General features: G+C 41.1%; 2 protein-coding genes across 4 annotated transcripts in view; one reads left to right on the top strand and one right to left on the bottom strand.

The window, feature by feature from the left end:
* LOC133543404 (uncharacterized) overlaps positions 1–20,024 on the bottom strand; it is a 428,419-nt gene that overhangs the window by 338,899 nt on the left and 69,496 nt on the right. The window lies entirely within an intron of this gene.
* LOC133543399 (TBC1 domain family member 23-like) overlaps positions 1–20,024 on the top strand; it is a 57,684-nt gene that overhangs the window by 25,052 nt on the left and 12,608 nt on the right. Inside the window, exons 8-15 of one of the 2 annotated variants that reach the window (XM_061887948.1) lie at positions 4,955–5,058; positions 5,127–5,249; positions 5,332–5,424; positions 5,483–5,653; positions 5,718–5,760; positions 10,737–10,843; positions 10,910–11,043; positions 14,769–14,813. In XM_061887948.1, the coding sequence (XP_061743932.1) occupies positions 4,955–5,058; positions 5,127–5,249; positions 5,332–5,424; positions 5,483–5,653; positions 5,718–5,760; positions 10,737–10,843; positions 10,910–11,043; positions 14,769–14,813 (820 nt within the window). The remainder of the gene's footprint in view (positions 1–4,954; positions 5,059–5,126; positions 5,250–5,331; positions 5,425–5,482; positions 5,654–5,717; positions 5,761–10,736; positions 10,844–10,909; positions 11,044–14,768; positions 14,814–20,024) is intronic. The other variant, XM_061887949.1, reaches the window with a different exon arrangement.

Genomic DNA, 20,024 nt, shown 5'->3' with positions numbered 1-20,024 from the left:
TGGGTGTGAGATGTGCATCTTTGACCGATATTTATTTTTTTATTCTTATTTATTGAATTATTTTCTTTATTTGGGGGGTGGAGGAGGAAAAAGACCCATAAATTAGCTGCAGGGTTCAAAGCGTGGGGGAAAAAATGTCGGCTTATTGTCCGTAAATGTCTTGTAGTGGGTTTGAGGTGTGCTTCTTTGACTGATATTTATTTTTTTATTCTCATTTATTGAATTAATTTCTTTATTTGGGGGTTGTAGGATGAAAAAGACCCATAAATTAGCTGCAGGGTTCAAAGCGTGGGGAAAAAAATGTCGGCTTATTGTCCGTAAACGTCTTGTACTGGGTTTGAGGTGTACTTCTTTGACTGATTTTGAAAAAATTCTTATTTAGTGAATTCATTTCTTTATTTGGGGGGTAGAGGAGGGAAAAAAAAACTATAAATTAGCTGCAGGGTGCAAAGCGTGGGAAAAATGTTTTGGCTTATTGTCCGTAAATGCCTTATAATGGGTTTAAGGTGTGCTTTTTTGACAGATTTTTTATTTTATTTTTTTATTTATTGAATTAATTTCTTTATTTGGAGAAAAAAGACCCATAAATTAGCTGCAGGGTGCAAAGCTTGGGGAAAAAATGTTGGCTTATTGTCCATAAATGTCTTGTACTGGGTTAAAAGTGTACTTCTTGGACAAATTTTTTTTTTTTTTTTGTTATTTATTGAATTATTTCTTTTTTTGGGGGTGGAGGAGAAAAAAGATCCATTTATTAGCTGCAGGGTGCAAAGCATGGGGAAAAAATGTCAGCTTATTGTCTGTAAATGTCTTTTACTGGGTTTGAGGTGTGCTTCTTTGACTGATTTTGAAAAAAATCTTATTTAGTGAATTCATTTCTTTATTTGGGGGGTGGAGGAGGGGAAAAAAAACCCTATAAATTAGCCGCAGGGTGCAAAGCGTGGGAAAAATGTTTTGGCTTATTGTCCGTAAATGCCTTATAATGGGTTTAAGGTGTGCTTTTTTGACAGATTTTTTGTTTTATTTTTTTATTTATTGAATTAATTTCTTTATTTGGGGGGTTGAGGAGAAAAAAGACCCATAAATTAGCTGCAGGGTGCAAAGCATGGGGAAAAAATGTCGGCTTATTGTCCGTAAATGTCTTGTACTGGGTTAAAAGTGTACTTCTTGGACTAATTTTAATTTTTTTTTTGTTATTGAATTATTTCTTTATTTGGGGGTGGAGGAGAAAAAAGATCCATAAATTAGCTGCAGGGTTCAAAGCGTTGGGAAAAAAATCTCGGCTTATTGTCCGTAAATGTCTTGTACTGGGTGTGAGATGTGCTTCTTTGACCGATATTTATTTTTTTATTCTTATTTATTGAATTATTTTCTTTATTTGGGGGGTGGAGGAGGAAAAAGACCCATAAATTAGCTGCAGGGTTCAAAGCGTGGGGAAAAAAATGTCGGCTTATTGTCCGTAAACGTCTTGTACTGGGTTTGAGGTGTACTTCTTTGACTGATTTTGAAAAAAATCTTATTTAGTGAATTCATTTCTTTATTTGGGGGGTAGAGGAGGGGAAAAAAAACTATAAATTAGCTGCAGGGTGCAAAGCGTGGGAAAAATGTTTTGGCTTATTGTCCGTAAATGCCTTATAATGGGTTTAAGGTGTGCTTTTTTGATGGATTTTTTATTTCATTTTTTTATTTATTGAATTAATTTCTTTATTTGGGGGGTTAAGGAGAAAAAAGACCCATAAATTAGCTGCAGGGTTCAAAGCGTGGGGAAAAAATGTTGGTTTATTGTCCGTAAATGTCTTGTACTGGGTTAAAAGTGTACTTCTTGGACTAATTTTAATTTTTTTTGTTATTTATTGAATTATTTCTTTATTTGGGGGTTGTAGGAGGAAAAAGACCCATAAATTAGCTGCAGGGTTCAAAGCGTGGGGAAAAAATCTCGGCTTATTGTCCGTAAATGTCTTGTACTGGGTGTGAGATGTGCATCTTTGACCGATATTTATTTTTTTATTCTTATTTATTGAATTATTTTCTTTATTCGGGGGGTGGAGGAGGAAAAAGACCCATACATTAGCTGCAGGGTTAAAAGCGTGGGGAAAAAAATGTCAGCTTATTGTCCGTAAACGTCTTGTACTGGGTTTGAGGTGTACTTCTTTGACTGATTTTGAAAAAATTCTTATTTGGTGAATTCATTTCTTTATTTGGGGGGTAGAGGAGGAAAAAAAACTATAAATTAGCTGCAGGGTGCAAAGCGTGGGAAAAATGTGTTGGCTTATTGTCCGTAAATGTCTTATAATGGGTTTGAGGTGTGCTTTTTCGACAGATTTTTTATTTTATTTTTTTATTTATTGAATTAATTTCTTTATTTGGAGGGTTGAGGAGAAAAAAGACCCATAAATTAGCTGCAGGGTTCAAAGCATGGGGAAAAAATGTCAGCTTATTGTCCGTAAATGCCTTATAATGGGTTTAAGGTGTGCTTTTTTGACAGATTTTTTATTTAATTTTTTTATTTATTTAATTAATTTCTTTATTCGGGGGGTTGAGGAGAAAAAAGACCCATAAATTAGCTGCAGGGTTCAAAGCGTGGGGAAAAAAATGTCGGCTTATTGTCCGTAAATGTCTTGTACTGGGTTAAAAGTGTACTTCTTGGACTAATTTACATTTTTTTTTGTTATTTATTTAATTATTTCTTTATTTGGGGGTGGAGGAGAAAAAAAATCCATAAATTAGCTGCAGGGTTCAAAGCGTGGGGAAAAAAATGTCGGCTTATTGTCCGTAAATGTCTTGTACTGGGTTTGAGGTGTGCTTCTTTGACTGATTTTGAAAAAATTCTTATTTAGTGAATTCATTTCTTTATTTGAGGGGTAGAGGAGGAAAAAAAACCTATAAATTAGCTGCAGGGTGCAAAGCGTGGGAAAAATGTTTTGGCTTATTGTCCGTAAATGCCTTATAATGGGTTTAAGGTGTGCTTTTTGACAGATTTTTTATTTTATTTTTTTATTTATTGAATTAATTTCTTTATTTGGGGGGTGGAGGAGAAAAAGACCCATAAATTAGCTGCAGGGTGCAAAGCTTGGGGAAAAAATGTTGGCTTATTGTCCATAAATGTCTTGTACTGGGTTAAAAGTGTACTTCTTGGACTAATTTTATTTTTGTTTTTTGTTATTTATTAAATATTTTTTTATTTGGGGGTGGAGGAGAAAAAAAATTCCATAAATTAGCTGCAGGGTGCAAAGCGTGGGGAAAAAATGTTGGCTTATTTTCCGTAAATGTCTTGTACTGGGTTAAAAGTGTACTTCTTGGACTAATTTGAATTTTTTTTTGTTATTTATTGAATTATTTCTTTATTTGGGGGTTGTAGGATTAAAAAGACCCATAAATTAGCTGCAGGGTTCAAAGCGTGGGGAAAAAAATGTCGGCTTATTGTCCGTAAATGTCTTGTACTGAGTTTGAGGTCTGCTTCTTTGACTGATTTTGAAAAAATTCTTATTTAGTGAATTCATTTCTTTATTTGAGGGGTAGAGGAGGGAAAAAAACCTATAAATTAGCTGCAGGGTGCAAAGCGTGGGAAAAATGTTTTGGCTTATTGTCCGTAAATGCCTTATAATGGGTTTAAGGTGTGCTTTTTTGACAGATTTTTTTATTGTATTTTTTTATTTATTGAATTAATTGCTTTATTTGGGGGAGCGGGAGAAAAAAGACCCATAAATTAGCTGCAGGATTCAAAGCGTGGGGAAAAAATGTCAGCTTATTGTCCGTAAATGTCTTTTACTGGGTTAAAAGTGTACTTCTTGGACTAATTTTAATTTGTTTTTTGTTATTTATTGAATTATTTCTTTATTTGGGGGGTGGAGGAGAAACAAGATCCATAAATTAGCTGCAGGGTGCAAAGCGTTGGGAAAAAAATCTCGGCTTATTGTCCGTAAATGTCTTGTACTGGGTGTGAGATGTGCTTCTTTGACTGATTTTTATTTTTTTATTCTTATTTATTGAATTAATTTCTTTATTTGGGGGTAGAGGAGGAAAAAAAACCTATAAATTAGCTGCAGGGTGCAAAGCGTGGGAAAAATGTTTTGGCTTATTGTCCGTAAATGCCTTATAATGGGTTTAAGGTGTGCTTTTTTGACAGATTTTTTATTTTATTTTTTTATTTATTGAATTAATTTCTTTATTCGGGGGGTGGAGGAGAAAAAAAGACCCATAAATTAGCTGCATGGTGCAAAGCGTGGGGAAAAAATGTTGGCTTATTGTCCGTAAATGTCTTGTACTGGGTTAAAAGTGTACTTCTTGGACTAATTTTAATTAGTTTTTTGTTATTTATTGAATATTTTTTTATTTGGGGGTGGAGGAGAAAAACAATATTCCATAAATTAGCTGCAGGGTGCAAAGCGTGGGGAAAAATGTTGGCTTATTGTCCGTAAATGTCTTGTACTGGGTTAAAAGTGTACTTCTTGGACAAATTTTAATTTTTTTTTGTTATTTATTGAATTATTTCTTTATGTGGGGATGGAGGAGGAAAAAGACCCATAAATTAGCTGCAGGGTTCAAAGCGTGGGGAAAAAAATTCCAGCTTATTGTCCGTAAACGTCTTGTACTGGGTTTGAGGTGTGCTTCTTTGACTGATTTTGAAAAAAATTCTTATTTAGTGAATTCATTTCTTTATTTGGGGGGTAGCGGAGGGAAAAAAACCTATAAATTAGCTGCAGGGTGCAAAGCGTGGGAAAAATGTTTTGGCCTATTGTCCGTAAATGCCTTATAATGGGTTTAAGGTGTGCTTTTTTGACAGATTTTTTATTTTATTTTTTTATTTATTGAATTAATTTCCTTATTTGGGGGGTTGAGGAGAAAAAAGACCAATAAATTAGCTGCAGGGTTCAAAGCGTGGGGAAAAAAATGACGGCGTATTGTCCGTAAATGTCTTGTACTGGGTTTGAGGTGTGGTGTGTCATTTCGCTGGCAGAAATGCTGGAAGAGTCTCCATCCCGGCTGGAAGCTGAAGACATTGAGGATCTGTTCTCTCTGGCCCAGTACTACCAGAGCAAGACCCCCCTGTCGCTCAGGAAGGTAGGAGTCCTCTTTCTGGAGATGCTGGCCTGCACTGATGCTGACTGACCCTTCTCCACTCCTTGCAGATGAACCAGAACCTGTTTGGGAGCAGCCTGGTGGCTCTGAAAGAGGAGGACATAGACCTGAGTCAGGCTCTGTGCCTCCCCGTGTCTGTCCCTGAAATCCTGCAGGCCAACCAGCTGCAGCAGGTTCCCCCTCAGCTCCCAACGCCCTGAGCTTTTTTGACACGGCACGAGCTAACATGTGCCCGTACTGGACTTGTCTCCCCAGGACGGAGTGCGCTTCTTTGTGGTGGACTGCAGGCCGGCCGAGCAGTACAACGCCGGGCACCTGTCCACGGCCTTCCACCTGGATTCGGACCTTGTGAGTGTTCTCTGCCTGAGAGACCAAAGAGCTGCGTCACACCCACATGTCTCCGCAGATGCTCCAGAACCCATCAGAGTTCGCCCTGTCGGTGAAGTCTCTCCTGGAGGCCCAGAAGCAGTCTCTGGAGTCGGGCTCCGTCGCCAGCGGAGAGCACCTGTGCTTCATGGGAAGCGGCCGGGAGGAGGAAGACATGTACATGAACATGGTGCTGGCCCACTTCCTGCAGGCGAGTACCTCAGCGGGCTGCGAAGTCCACTTCCACCAAGCTGACTGAAGGCTTTGTCTTGCAGAAAAACAAAGAATACGTCAGCATCGCCAAAGGGGGTTTCATGGGTGAGTGAGCGTGTCCACGCATACTTTTTGTAGACTTTCCACCCTTTAGAACACGGCTGTCCAAACTTTTTGACTTTGGGACCACATTGTGCTAAGAACATTTGACTGGGGGCCAAAGGCAGTAACTATAATATATATTGTCTGGTTCAAACGCTGATGACATCTATTAAACAAGACAAGAAGCAAGGAATTAAACAGACAAAATTCGATTGAACTCAAATGAGGAGAAACGGGTAGACACTGTACTTGGTGTCCACACAGATTGTACGCCTCCTCTTTTATTTGTCTTTCCCTGATTACATGGCAACAGCTGTTTCTAAAGGAAGGGGGTCGTAAACAGCCGATGCCTCTGGTTGAAAATCTAAGAAATTTTTTGGGTTTTTGAAAAAATAAGCGATGATCATAAAAAGGATAATAAATAGACTTGACATATTTTAATGAGTTTATATCACATATTAGTTTCACGTTGTCAGGTTCAAACAATGATGACATCTATTAAACCAATCAATCAATCAATGTTTATTTATATAGCCCCAAATCACAAATGTCTGAAAGGACTGCACAAATCATTACGACTACAACATCCTCGGAAGAACCCACAAAAGGGCAAGGAAAACTCACACCCAGTGGGCAGGGAGAATTCACATCCAGTGGGACGCCAGTGACAATGCTGACTATGAGAAACCTTGGAGAGGACCTGAGATGTGGGCAACCCCCCACCCCCCTCTGGGGGACCGAAAGCAATAGATGTCGAGCGGGTCTAACATGATGCTGTGAAAGTTCAATCCATAGTGGCTCCAACACAGCCGCGAGAGTTCAGTTCAAGCGGATCCAAGACAGCAGCGAGAGTCCCGTCTACAGGAAACCATCTCAAGCGGAGGCGGATCCGCAGCGTAGAGATGTCCCCAACCGATACAGGCGAGCGTTCCATCCTGGGTCTCGACTCTGGACAGCCAGTACTTCATCCATGGTCATCGGACCGGACCCCCTCCACAAGGGAGGGGGGGACATCGGAGAAATAAAAGAAGCGGCAGATCAACTGGTCTAAAAAGGAGGTCTATTTAAAGGCTAGAGTATATAGATGAGTTTTAAGGTGAGACTTAAATGCTTCTACTGAGGTAGCATCTCAAGACAAGAAACGAGGAATTAAACAGACAGATTTCAATTTAGCTCAAATTAGCTGAATTTCCCCCAGGGATCGATAAAGTACTTTCTATTCTATTCTATTCTATCATTGAGGAGAAACGCGTAGACACTGAACCAGTACAGTGTCTCACCACGCTCTGACGAAAGATTTTATTTCGGACATTCCCTGATTACATGGCAACAGCTGTTTCTAAAGGACGAGGGTCGTAAACAGCCGCTGCCTTTGGTTACAAAACAGTTCAAAGAAAAGGTGCCTGGAGGGAGGTCAGGTCCTGCCTCCTCTCCACTTTGTAGATCTCGGGTATCTTCCTTTGGATTAAAATACATCAAAGAAACCGACCCCCTCATGTCGCTCCCCATCCTACACAGTGGAGTTTTACAAGCCTTTTGCTTGTTAAGATCAAAGACAGCTTTTGTCCTCTTGCAGGGCGAGCTGAACTCAATGTAACACAAAGTTTTGTGATAACTTGGATACAATTATTCTGACATATATATCAATCAATCAATCAATCAATGTTTACTTATATAGCCCTAAATCACTAGTGTCTCAAAGGGCTGCACAAACCACTACGACATCCTCGGTAGGCCCACATAAGGGCAAGGAAAACTCACACCCAGTGGGACGTCGGTGACAATGATGACTATGAGAACCTTGGAGAGGAGGAAAGCAATGGATGTCGAGCGGGTCTAACATGATACTGTGAAAGTTCAATCCATAATGGATCCAACACAGTCGCGAGAGTCCAGTCCAAAGCGGATCCAACACAGCAGCGAGAGTCCCGTTCACAGCGGAGCCAGCAGGAAACCATCCCAAGCGGAGGCGGATCAGCAGCGCAGAGATGTCCCCAGCCGATACACAGGCGAGCAGTACATGGCCACCGGATCGGACCGGACCCCCTCTCCAAGGGAGAGTGGGACATAGGAGAAAAAGAAAAGAAACGGCAGATCAACTGGTCTAAAAAGGGAGTCTATTTAAAGGCTAAAGTATACAAACGAGTTTTAAGGTGAGACTTAAATGCTTCTACTGTGGTGGCATCTCGAACTTTTACCGGGAGGGCATTCCAGAGTACTGGAGCCTGAAATGAAAAAGCTCTATAGCCCGCAGACTTTTTTGGGGCTTTGGGAATCACTAATAAGCCGGAGTCCTTTGAACGCAGACTTCTTGCCGGGACATATGGTACAATACAATCGGCAAATATATATATACCAGGGTTGTTCGGTATACCGGTACTAATAAGGTACTGCAATACTAATTGATTAAAATCGGTACTATACTGCCTTTGAAAGGAACCGGTACCATTCTTTCATCTGCATGGTGCTGTGTGGCGGTGATGTTGAGTGTGTCAAAATGCACACAAAAAGAGCATACAATCAATAACATTTTGAAGAGGAAAAATGGCAAAGCGACAATTCCACCGGTCAAAAAAGAGAATGGTGAAGTACAATATGGAGGTATTTGGACTTCAAAACTAACAATAAAGGTGGCGCTTTAAACAAGGAAACAACGCGCTTCAAGTGTTGTTTTAAAACACGCCTTTGCCAAATGTGGCGATTACTGTTAGCACCTCTGCTTGATACCAAACATTAGCAGAGTTAGAGTGAGGCAAAAAAGTATTTAGTCAGCCAGCGATTGTGCAAGTTCTCCCACTTAAAATGATGACAGAGGTCTGTAATTTTCATCATAGGTACACTGCAACTGTGAGAGACAGAATGTGGAAAAACATCCAGGAATTCACATTGTAGGAATTTTAAAGAATTCATTTGTAAATTATGGTGGAAAATAAGTATTTGGTCAATAACAAGAATTCAACTCAATACTTTGTAATATAACCTTTGTTGGCAATAACAGAGGTCAAACGATTACTATAGTTTGCACACACAGTAGCTGGTATTTTGGCCCATTCCTCCATGCAGATCTTCTCGAGAGCAGTGATGTTTTGGGGCTGTCGCCGAGCAACACAGACTTTCAACTCCCTCCACAGATTTTTTTATGGGGTTGAGGTCTGGAGACTGGCTAGGCCACTCCAGGACTTTCAAATGCTTCTTACGGAGCCACTCCTTCGTTGCCCGGGCGGTGTGTTTGGGATCATTGTCATGCTGGAAGACCCAGCCACGTTTCATCTTCAAAGCTCTCACTGATGGAAGGAGGTTTTGGCTCAAAATCTCACAATACATGGCCCCATTCATTCTTTCCTTAACACGGATCAGTCGTCCTGTCCCCTTAGCAGAAAAACAGGCCCAAAGCATGATGTTTCCACCTCCATGCTTCACAGTAGGTATGGTGTTCTTGGGATGCAACTCAGTATTCTTCTTCCTCCAAACACGACGAGTTGAGTTTATACCAAAAAGTTCTATTTTGGTTTCATCTGACCACATGACATTCTCCCAATCCTCTGCTGTATCATCCATGTGCTCTCTGGCAAACTTCAGACGGGCCTGGACATGCACTGGCTTAAGCAGGGGGACACGTCTGGCACTGCAGGATTTGATTGCCTGTAGGCGTCGTGTGTTACTGATGGTAACCTTTGTTACTTTGGTCCCAGCTCTCTGCAGGTCATTCACCAGGTCATCCCTTGTGGTTCTGGGATTTTTACTCACCATTCTCATGATCATTTTGACCCCACGGGATGAGATCTTGCGTGGAGCCCCAGATCGAGGGAGATTATCAGTGGTCTTGTATGTCTTCCATTTTCTGATAATTGCTCCCACAGTTGATTTTTTCACACCAAGCTGCTTGCCTATTGTAGATCCACTCTTCCCAGTCTGGTGCAGGTCTACAATTCTTTTCCTGGTTTCCTTCGACAGCTCTTTGGTCTTGGCCATAGTGGAGTTTGGAGTCTGACTGTTTGAGGCTGTGGACAGGTGTCTTTTATACAGATAACGAGTTCAAACAGGTTCCATTAATACAGGTAACGAGTGGAGGACAGACGAGCTTCTTAAAGAAGAAGTTACAGGTCTGTTAGAGCCAGAGATCTTCCTTGTTTGAAGTGACTAAATACTAATTTACAAAAAAAATGTTTTTAATTCCTACAATGTGAATTCCTGGATTTGTTTTCCACATTTTGTCTCTCACAGTTGAAATGCACCTATGATTAAAATTACAGACCTCTGTCATCATTTTAAGTGGGACAACTTGCACAATCGGTGGCTGACTAAATACTTTTTTGCCCCACTGTAAGACCGCCCATCTAACGTCAACTAATGCAAGTAAAATGCCTCAGTTTTGTAACAAATTGCTGCATTTTTTTATTTTATATTTAACAAATGTGTGTTGTACCTGCTGCATGGTATCTCTGGGTACTTTTACCCACATTTTTATTTTTAGTACTTACTAAAAAATGGTATTTGTCTTAAAGCACAGACCAGGATTGGCAACCATAAATCATTTAACATTATGTTACTGAAGACCTTTTTTTTCTCCATCATATTCTAATCCAATTCTTGATAATGGAAAATTGTAAATTGTTATTTTAGTAACAAGAAAAACACAATGTGTAATCCCTTTAATTTATATTTTAACCTTCTAAAATTGTTCTTTGAGTGCAATAGGAAACATATGTTTATTGTATTGTAAGGTTTTCTGTTAAAATAAAGCCAAAATTGATATTTTTTCGTAATTCCCTTTATTTGGAAAAGTATCGGTACCAAATTATTGGTATCGGGACAACCCTATTATACATCTATGCATCTCTCTCTCTCTCTGTCTATATATATATATATATATATATATATATATATATATATATATATATATATATATATATATATATATATATATAATATGCACAAATATTTGTGAGAGTTTGTATGTATTTGTTTTCTGCTCCCAGCCCTGCAGCAGCACCTGGTGGACATGAACGTGGAGGGTTTGGACTCCTCCTACATCCACTGGATCGTCAGCACCTCGGGATCGCACAGCAGCCTGAGTTCGGCAGACGTACGCCCACACTCGTTTCGCTCGGTAGAAAAAAACCACACGTCGCTCACTGTCCGTCCAATCCAGGGGGACTCTCTCAGCGACAGCAAAGGTGTCAAGTCTCTGGTCAACAAGATGACCTTCGCCCTCAAGTCCAAGTCGGTGAACGTAAAAGAAAAGATGATCAGCTTCATTGAGAACACGGCGACACCTGTTGACAGGTGAGAAGTTGAACTTAAAGGGGAAGTGACATTTTTTTGGGAATGTTGCCTATCGTTCACAATCATTATGAGAGACAAGACGACAAAATGTTGGGGTTATTTTTGCATTTTAACATACAAATTGTCTCCTTGGTGCCTAACAATACAGATAATGTTAGCAATCAATTCTACCTCTAAATCACTTTAAAAATGCATTCAAAAACCTTAAATAATACTATACATATTGTTATGAAGGTGATTGTTACTACATTATATATATATATATACTTGCAGTGTGTATATTGTACATTTTACATATTTTTATGAAGGTGTCTGTTATTACATTATATTTATACTTGCAGTGTGTACATATTACATATTATTTTGAAGGTGTCTGTTACTGTATTATATATATATATATATATATATATATATATACACTCGCTGTTCGTTTACTGCAGGGGTGCCCATTACGTCGATCGCGAGCTACCAGTCGACCGCGGGGGGTGTGTCAGTCGATCTCCAGCCAGGCTTTTAAAAAAAAATAGACCTAAAAATTAGTGATCATCAATCTTCACCAAGACGTCACTTAAATGACATTCACGGTACCGGAGGGTCTTGTGAGATGACGCTGGCTGCTGCAAGATCATTATTATGAAAATATGACCGAGAGGAAGGCGAGAAACAACTTTTTATTTCAACAGACTCTCGCGCCGTACCTTCCGTCAAAACTCTAAAGGCTGACTGCACATTTCCTATCTTCACAATAAAAGCCCTGCTTCATGCTGCCTGCGCTAACTAAATACAGAGTCTGGGAAAACTGGCGTGCACAAGCGATCCCTCAGAAAGCTGGCGTGCACATCACTTGTGCACGCCAGCTTTCCGAGACTCTTATTTTGTTAGCGCAGGCAGCATGAAGCAGGGCTTTTATTGTGAAGATAGGAAATGTGCAGAGTTTTGACGGAAGGGACGGCGCGAGAGTCTGTTGAAATAAAAAGTGTTTCTCGCCTTCCTCTCTGTCATTTTTTCATAATAATGAACTGGCAGCAGCCAGCGTCATCTCACAAGACCCTCGGGTGCCGTGAATGTCAATCAAGCAAGCTACGGAATTTGCCGCCAATGTTTTTCTTGTAAAGTGTATGGAAGCTGGATGAATTAGATGCCAAAAACCAACCACTTTCATGTGGTATTGTACAGAAAGGACAACTTTTTTTCTCCTCCATTTGAAAATGTGGGCGTTATCATCATTACTGTCTGATTCCAATCAATGCAAGTCATCAGAATCAGGTAATACACCAACTTATATTCTTGTCTTTGTGAAAGAAAGACATCTATATGTGTTACACATGCTTGTATTATCATTAAACACATTTAACTTGTTTACAAAAATGTCTCTTTCATAAATAAATAAATATAAATGATATATATAAATGAGGTAGATCCCCTCGAGTTGGTCAATTGAAAAGTAGCTCGCCTGCAGAAAAAGTGTGGGCACCCCTGGTTTACTGTATTGTACATATTACATATTGTTATGAAGGTGTCTGTTACTACATTATATATATACTTGCAGTGTCCATCCATCCATTTTCTACCGCTTATTTCCTTTTGGGGTGGCGGGGGGCGCTGGCGCCTATCTCAGCTACAATCTGGCGGAAGGCGGGGTACACCCTGGACAAGTCGCCACTTCATTGCGGGGCCAGCACAGATAGACAGACAACATTCACACTCACATTCACACACTAGGGCCAATTTAGTGTTGCCAATCAACCTATCTCCAGGTGCATGTCTTTGGAAGTGGGAGGAAGCCGGAGTACCCGGAGGGAACCCACGCATTCACGGGGAGAACATGCAAACTCCACACAGAAAGATCCTGAGCCTGGGATTGAACCCAGGACTGCAAGACCTTCGTATTGTGAAGCCTTACTTGCAGTGTGTATATTGTAAATATTACATATTGTTATGAAGGGGTCTGTTACTACATTATATATATACTGTACTTGCAGTGTGTATATTGCACATATTACATATTGTTATGAAAAAGTGTTACAACATTATACTGTATATATACTTTCAGGTTCAAACACTGATGGCATCAATTAATAAATTAAAGCTGCAAGCAGCGTTGGTCGGGTCCGCCGTTGGCCGCCGCCGCCGCCGCCGCCGCTACTCAAGCCATAGTCTAAGTCAGACCAACATGGAGGTTTTTATTTCATGTCTCTACGACATTTCTAACAGAAGTTACATGCAGTTTTGTCTGTTTTTTTTCCTAGGGGGCGCTAAGCGCAATTTTGATTTTTGGGGTTTGGTTTTTATTAGATGGCAGTTTTTGCCAGTCCTGATATGTGTGTAAAATTTGTGGAGTTTTGAAGCATGTTAAGAGGGTGAAATTAAAGATCGGCGATTCTGGATGTTGTTGATAAATGGCTTTCGGTCTGCATAACAGAGCTTTAACTTGCACTTTGAAGCATTTTAAGTGGGTCAAATTACACCTCAAAGAGGCAAAAACGTCATTTTTTAGGAAAATTTGCGCAGGGGTTTTTTGAAGGCGCGTAAAATCCAAACCGGAGAACTTATCAAAACTTTGATCTATACTTTTAATCAGAAGGGTTCAAACTCTCTCCTGTGCGAGTTTGAAGCCGAAATGACAAACGCGCTCAGAGGAGATAACTTTTGAAAAAAGGTGACGGTTGTTTCCAAACTTTTATTTTGAAGGGGCAATTTTGAAGTTCCTGTTTATTTTTTCCGAAGGATGTCAATTATCGAAATGTAGGTCTAAGTGAGACCTTGATAGAAGTTTTTGTTTCATGTCTTTCCGGCGTTCCTACCGGAAGTTACAAGCAGTTTTGTCTGTGTTTTCTTCCTGGAAGCAGTTTTTTCTGTGTTTTATTGAAAAATTGCGCTAGAGCGCAATTTTGAGTTTTTTTTTTTTTTTTTTTTCATTAGATCACAATTTCTGCCAGTCCTGATGTGTGCGCCAAGTTTGGTGAGTTTTGAAGCATTTTAAGGGGGTCAAATTACAGCTCAAAGTGAAAAAAATAGCATTTTTTGCGAAAATTTTGCAAGACAAGAAGCAAGGAATTAACCGGAGACAGATTTTAATGTAACTCATTGAGGAGAAACGTCTGGGCTGTACTTTGTACAGTCTTCGACCACACTCTGACGAAAGATTGTACGCCTCCTCTTTTATTTGGACTTACCCTGATTACATGGGAAAGCTGTTTCTAAAGGCACGAGGGTCGTAAACAGCCGCCGCCTTTGGTCACAAAACAGTTTAAAGAAAAGGTGCCTGGAGGGGGAGTCAGGTCCTGCATCCTCTCCGCTTTGTAGATCTCGGGTCTAGACAGAATCGTCCTGTGGATTACTATACGTCAAAGAAACCGACACCTTCACGTCGCTTCTTATCCTACACAGTGGAGTTTTGCAAGCCTTTTGATTGGTAAAATCAAAGAATGCTTTTGTCCACTCTCCGGGAACTCATTCCTCAATTATTCTGACATATACACTTGCAGGGTGTATATTGTACGTATTAGGTGTCTGTTACTACATTATAAATATGTACTTCCATATACTTGTCTCTTATAATGATTGTGAATGATAGGCAACACTCCAAATAAAAAAAGTGCAGTTCCCCTCTTAACGTGGCTAGGATGTTGACAACTTGAGTTTTCACCTGACGACTACATCCATCAATCTATATCCGCCAATACTTGTATATTCACCCTACTTTGTACCTTATTTCACGCTAGAATGTCTTTCAATCTGCCCTGGCCTGAGAAGGTGATTCCCGATAGGTAAGCGCTGGCGAACCCGCTTTGTCAGCAGCGAGAACGCATGTCCTCGTGCAGCAGTAACCCTCTCACACACACGCCGGCCATGCTTTCACTAACCGCACAGCGAGCATCCACTCATCCTCACGTTGTCCTCGTCGCACTACACGTAGGAGCAGGGGCTGCACTGTTGGCACGCTGCGTCTTTCCATACCATCCTCCTTGCTTTGGACCAGTGTTTCTTAACCTTAGGGATGGTTGATGATCAGTTGTAATACACCAGGGGTGCCCACACGTTTTCTGCAGGCGAGCTACTTTTCAATTGACCAACTCGAGGGGATCTACCTCATTTATATATATCATTTATATTTATTTATTTATGAAAGAGACATTTTTGTAAACAAGTTCAATGTGTTTAATGATAATACAAGCATGTGTAACACATATAGATGTCTTTCTTTCACAAAGACAAGAATATAAGTTGGTGTATTACCTGATTCTGATGACTTGCATTGATTGGAATCAGACAGTAATGATGATAACGCCCACATTTTCAAATGGAGGAGAAAAAAAGTTGTCCTTTCTGTACAATACCACATGAAAGTGGTTGGTTTTTGGCATCTAATTCATCCAGCTTCCATACACTTTACAAGAAAAACATTGGCGGCAAATTCCGTAGCTTGCTTGATTGACATTCACGGCACCCGAGGGTCTTGTGAGATGACGCTGGCTGCTGCCAGTTCATTATTATGAAAAAATCTTCATAATAATGTTATGTTAGCATGTAGCTCTCATAGATATAGTGATGTTGCTAACCTAGCATGATGTTAAAATGTCATGTTAGCATTTCGCTCACAGATTTGGTATTGTTAACCTAACATGATGTTAAAATGTAATGTTAGCATGTAGCTCACATAGATATGGTGATGTTGCTAATCTAGCATGATGTTAAAATGTCATGTTAGCATTTCGCTCACAGATTTGGTAATGCTGTTAACCTAGCGTGATGTTAAAATGTCATGTTAGCATGTAATTTGCTAATTTTGCTATCCTAGCATGATGTTCAAGTGTAATGTTAGCATGTGGCTAACATGCTAGGTTAGCTTTGCACATGCTAACCCAGCCTGATGTTATAATGTGAAGTTACCAATTAGCTCTTAGATATTCTAGTGTTGCTAACTTAGCATGATTTTAAAACGTGAATTTATCATGAAGCTCACATAAATATGCTAATGTTGCTAACCTAGCATGGCGTTTGAATGTTATGTTAGCATGTAGCTCTCATAGATATAGTGATGTTGCTAACCTAGCATGATGTCTTCACAATAAAAGCCCCGCTTCATGCTGCCTGCGCTAACAAAATAAGAGTCTCGGAAAGCTGGCGTGCACAAGTGATGTGCACGCCAGCTTTCCGAGGGATCGCTTGTGCACGCCAGTTTTCCGAGACTCTGTATTTAGTTCGCGCAGGCAGCATGAAGCAGGGCTTTTATTGTGAAGATAGGAAATGTGCAGTCGGCCTTTAGAGTTTTGACGGAAGGTACGGCGCGAGAGTCTGTTGAAATAAAAAGTGTTTCTCGCCTTCCTCTCGGTCATATTTTCATAATAATGATCTTGCAGCAGCCAGCGTCATCTCACAAGACCCTCCGGTACCGTGAATGTCATTTAAGTGACGTCTTGGTGAAGATTGATGATCACTATTTTTTAGGTCTATTTTTTTTAAAAGCCTGGCTGGAGATCGACTGACACACCCCCCGCGGTCGACTGGTAGCTCGCGATCGACGTAATGGGCACCCCTGTAATACACTATCCCGCCACTTGTGGCAGTAAACTGCAATTTGTCTTCCATCCATCCATCCATCCATCCATCCATTTTCTACCGCTTATTCCCTTTCGGGGTCGCGGGGGGCTATTTCATTATGTATTTTAATAAATCTCCCTAGTTTTAAGAGCTATTTACTTATATTTAGTCACTGGCTTTACCTAAAAATCTTACTTTTAGCAGGAATAATTATATGGTTTCTATTCTAGTTTAAAAATGTTAAAATTGAATAAATAATTACATCAAATATCTTGTTTAAATAGTTTAATATTTCAATTAGATATTTTTTTTTTATTCACATAGAACATCTTTTTAAATATTATGCAACATCTGAAGATTGCTTAATTTAAGAATTGCAAAATAATGCTTATTTTCAGAATAAAATACTTATTTCTACCTTTTAAAAGTCCTGCTAATTTCTAGATATACAAGTCTTGATTGAGGATGTCTTACCGGGTAAAATAAACCAATAATTTCACTAGTTTTTAGCAGTTTTTCCCCCCAAATCTACTCTTTTTATCTTACATGTTGTCAGCTCGTTCTTGCAGTGTAATGACAATCTCAAACAAACAGAAGTGTGGCGCTAAAGTCACAGAGAAGTTTCTTAAGCGCAAAAATTATGACTAAAGTGGTAAATCTGTGTTTTCATTTGCACTTAAAATATTCATTATTTAGTTTATTTATATTAGCACAACAAAATTATTAATTATTTTTATTAATTAAAAAAATTATAAAATGTAGGTCCCGAGGTTAAAAAGGTTAAGAACCCCTGCTTTTAGGCAACTTTCTCAGCTCATTTACATGTTTGTCGAGCTTCCCAAAAACTATCATTAGCATTATTTTCTGATGCATTTTCCCATTTCAATTGGGGCTGGACGATTATGGCAAAAATAATAATCTGAATTATTTTTGATTTGATATTGAGAATAACAATGAATAAAACAAGAGTTTTAGTCATTTGAGAGCATGAGTATTTATTGTAGCACGAAATCTCAACTTTACATTTAATATCATCCGCATAATTTAATCCGCCCCATTGCTTCATGTAATGTGCCATGGTGCGTCATTTAAGGTGGCCCGCCGCATCATGTACTGTGCCATGGTGCGTCATTCAAGGTGGCCCGCCGCTTCATGTAATGTGCCATGGTGCGTCATTTAAGGTGGCCCGCCGCTTCATGTAATGTACTATGGTGCGTCATTGTGGCCCGCCGCTTCATGTAATGTGCCATGATGTGTCATTTAAAGTGGCCCGCCGCTTCATGTAATGTGCCATGGTGCGTCATTTAATCTGGCCCGCCGCATCATGTACTGTGCCATGGTGCGTCATTTAAGGTCACCTGCCGCTTCATGTAATGTGCTATGGTGCGTCATTTAAGGTGGCCCGCCGCTTCATGTAATGTGCCATGGTGCGTCATTTAAGGTCACCTGCCGCTTCATGTAATGTGCCATGGTGCGTCATTTAAGGTGGCCCGCCGCTTCATGTAATGTGCCATGGTGCGTCATTTAAAGTGGCCCGCCACATCATGTACTGTGCCATGGTGCGTCATTTAAGTGGCCTGCCGCTTCATGTAATGTGCCATGGTGCGTCATTTAAAGTGGCCCGCCGCATCATGTACTGTGCCATGGTGCGTCATTTAAGGTGGCCCGCCGCTTCATGTAATGTGCCATGGTGTGTCATTTAAGGTGGCCCGCCGCTTCATGTAATGTGCCATGGTGCGTCATTTAAGGTTACCTGCCGCTTCATGTAATGTGCCATGGTGCGTCATTTAAGGTGGCCCGCCGCTTCATGTAATGTGCCATGGTGCGTCATTTAAGGTTACCTGCCGCTTCATGTAATGTGCCATGGTGCGTCATTTAAGGTGGCCCGCCGCTTCATGTAATGTGCCATGGTGCGTCATTTAAGGTTACCTGCCGCATCATGTAATGTGCCATAGTGCGTCATTTAAGGTGGCCCGCCGCTTCATGTAATGTGCCATGGTGCGTCATTTAAGGTCACCTGCCGCTTCATGTAATGTGCCATGGTGCGTCATTTAAGGTGGCCCGCCGCTTCATGTAATGTGCCATGGTGCGTCATTCAAGGTCACCTGCCGTTTCATGTAATGTGCCATGGTGCGTCATTTAATGTGGCCCGCCGCTTCATGTAATGTGCCATGGTGCGTCATTTAAGCTGGCCCGCCGCTTCTTGTAATGTGCCATGGTGCGTCATTTAAGCTGGCCCGCCGCTTCATGTAATGTGCCATGGTGCGTCATTTAAGGTCACCTGCCGCTTCATGTAATGTGCCATGGTGCGTCATTTAAGGTGGCCCGCCGCATCATGTACTGTGCCATGGTGCGTCATTTAAGGTGGCCCGCCGCTTCATGTAATGTGCCATGGTGCGTCATTTAATGTGGCCTGTCGCTTCATGTAATGTGCCATGGTGTGTCATTTAAAGTGGCCCGCCGCTTCATGTAATGTGCAATGGTGCGTCATTTAAGGTGGCCCGCCGCTTCTTGTAATGTGCCATGGTGCGTCATTTAAGCTGGCCCGCCGCGTCATGTAATGTGCCATGGTGCGTCATTTAACGTGGCCTGTCGCTTCATGTAATGTGCCATGGTGCGTCATTTAAGGTGGCCCGCCGCATCATGTACTGTGCCATGGTGCGTCATTTAAGGTGGCCCGCCGCTTCATGTAATGTGCCATGGTGTGTCATTTAAGGTGGCCCGCCGCTTCATGTAATGTGCCATGGTGCGTCATTTAAGGTGGCCCGCCGCATCATGTACTGTGCCATGGTGCGTCATTTAAGGTGGCCCGCCGCTTCATGTAATGTGCCATGGTGCGTCATTTAAGGTTACCTGCCGCTTCATGTAATGTGCCATGGTGCGTCATTTAATGTGGCCTGTCGCTTCATGTAATGTGCCATGGTGTGTCATTTAAAGTGGCCCGCCGCTTCATGTAATGTGCAATGGTGCGTCATTTAAGGTCACCTGCCGCTTCATGTAATGTGCCATGGTGCGTCATTTATTGCGGCCTGTTGCGTTATTTAATTCGACCCCCCGCTTCATGTAAGGCGGCATGGTGTGTCATTTAAAGTGACCCGCCGCGTCATTTAAATTGGTTCGCCGCGTGATGTAAGATGGCATTGTGCGTCATTAATGCGGCTTGCCCCTTAATTTAAATCAACCCGCGGCTTCATGTAATGTGCCATGGTGCGTCATTTAGGGCGGGCCGCCGCGTCATTTAATTCGACCCCCCCACTTCATGTAAGGCGGCATGGTGCGTCTTTTAAACATGGCCCGCCGCATCATTTAAATTGGCCCGCCGAATGTGTCATTTTACGTGTCCGCATAGATCCTAGGACAGCGTGGCGCAGTGGGAGAGTGGCCGTGCGCAACCCGAGGGGCCCTGGTTCAAATCCCACCTAGTACCAACCTCGTCA

The sequence above is a fragment of the Nerophis ophidion genome, linkage group LG26 (genome assembly GCF_033978795.1).
Source record: "Nerophis ophidion isolate RoL-2023_Sa linkage group LG26, RoL_Noph_v1.0, whole genome shotgun sequence".
Classification (NCBI taxonomy): domain Eukaryota; kingdom Metazoa; phylum Chordata; class Actinopteri; order Syngnathiformes; family Syngnathidae; genus Nerophis; species Nerophis ophidion.
This window is presented reverse-complemented; position numbering and strand designations above follow the sequence as displayed.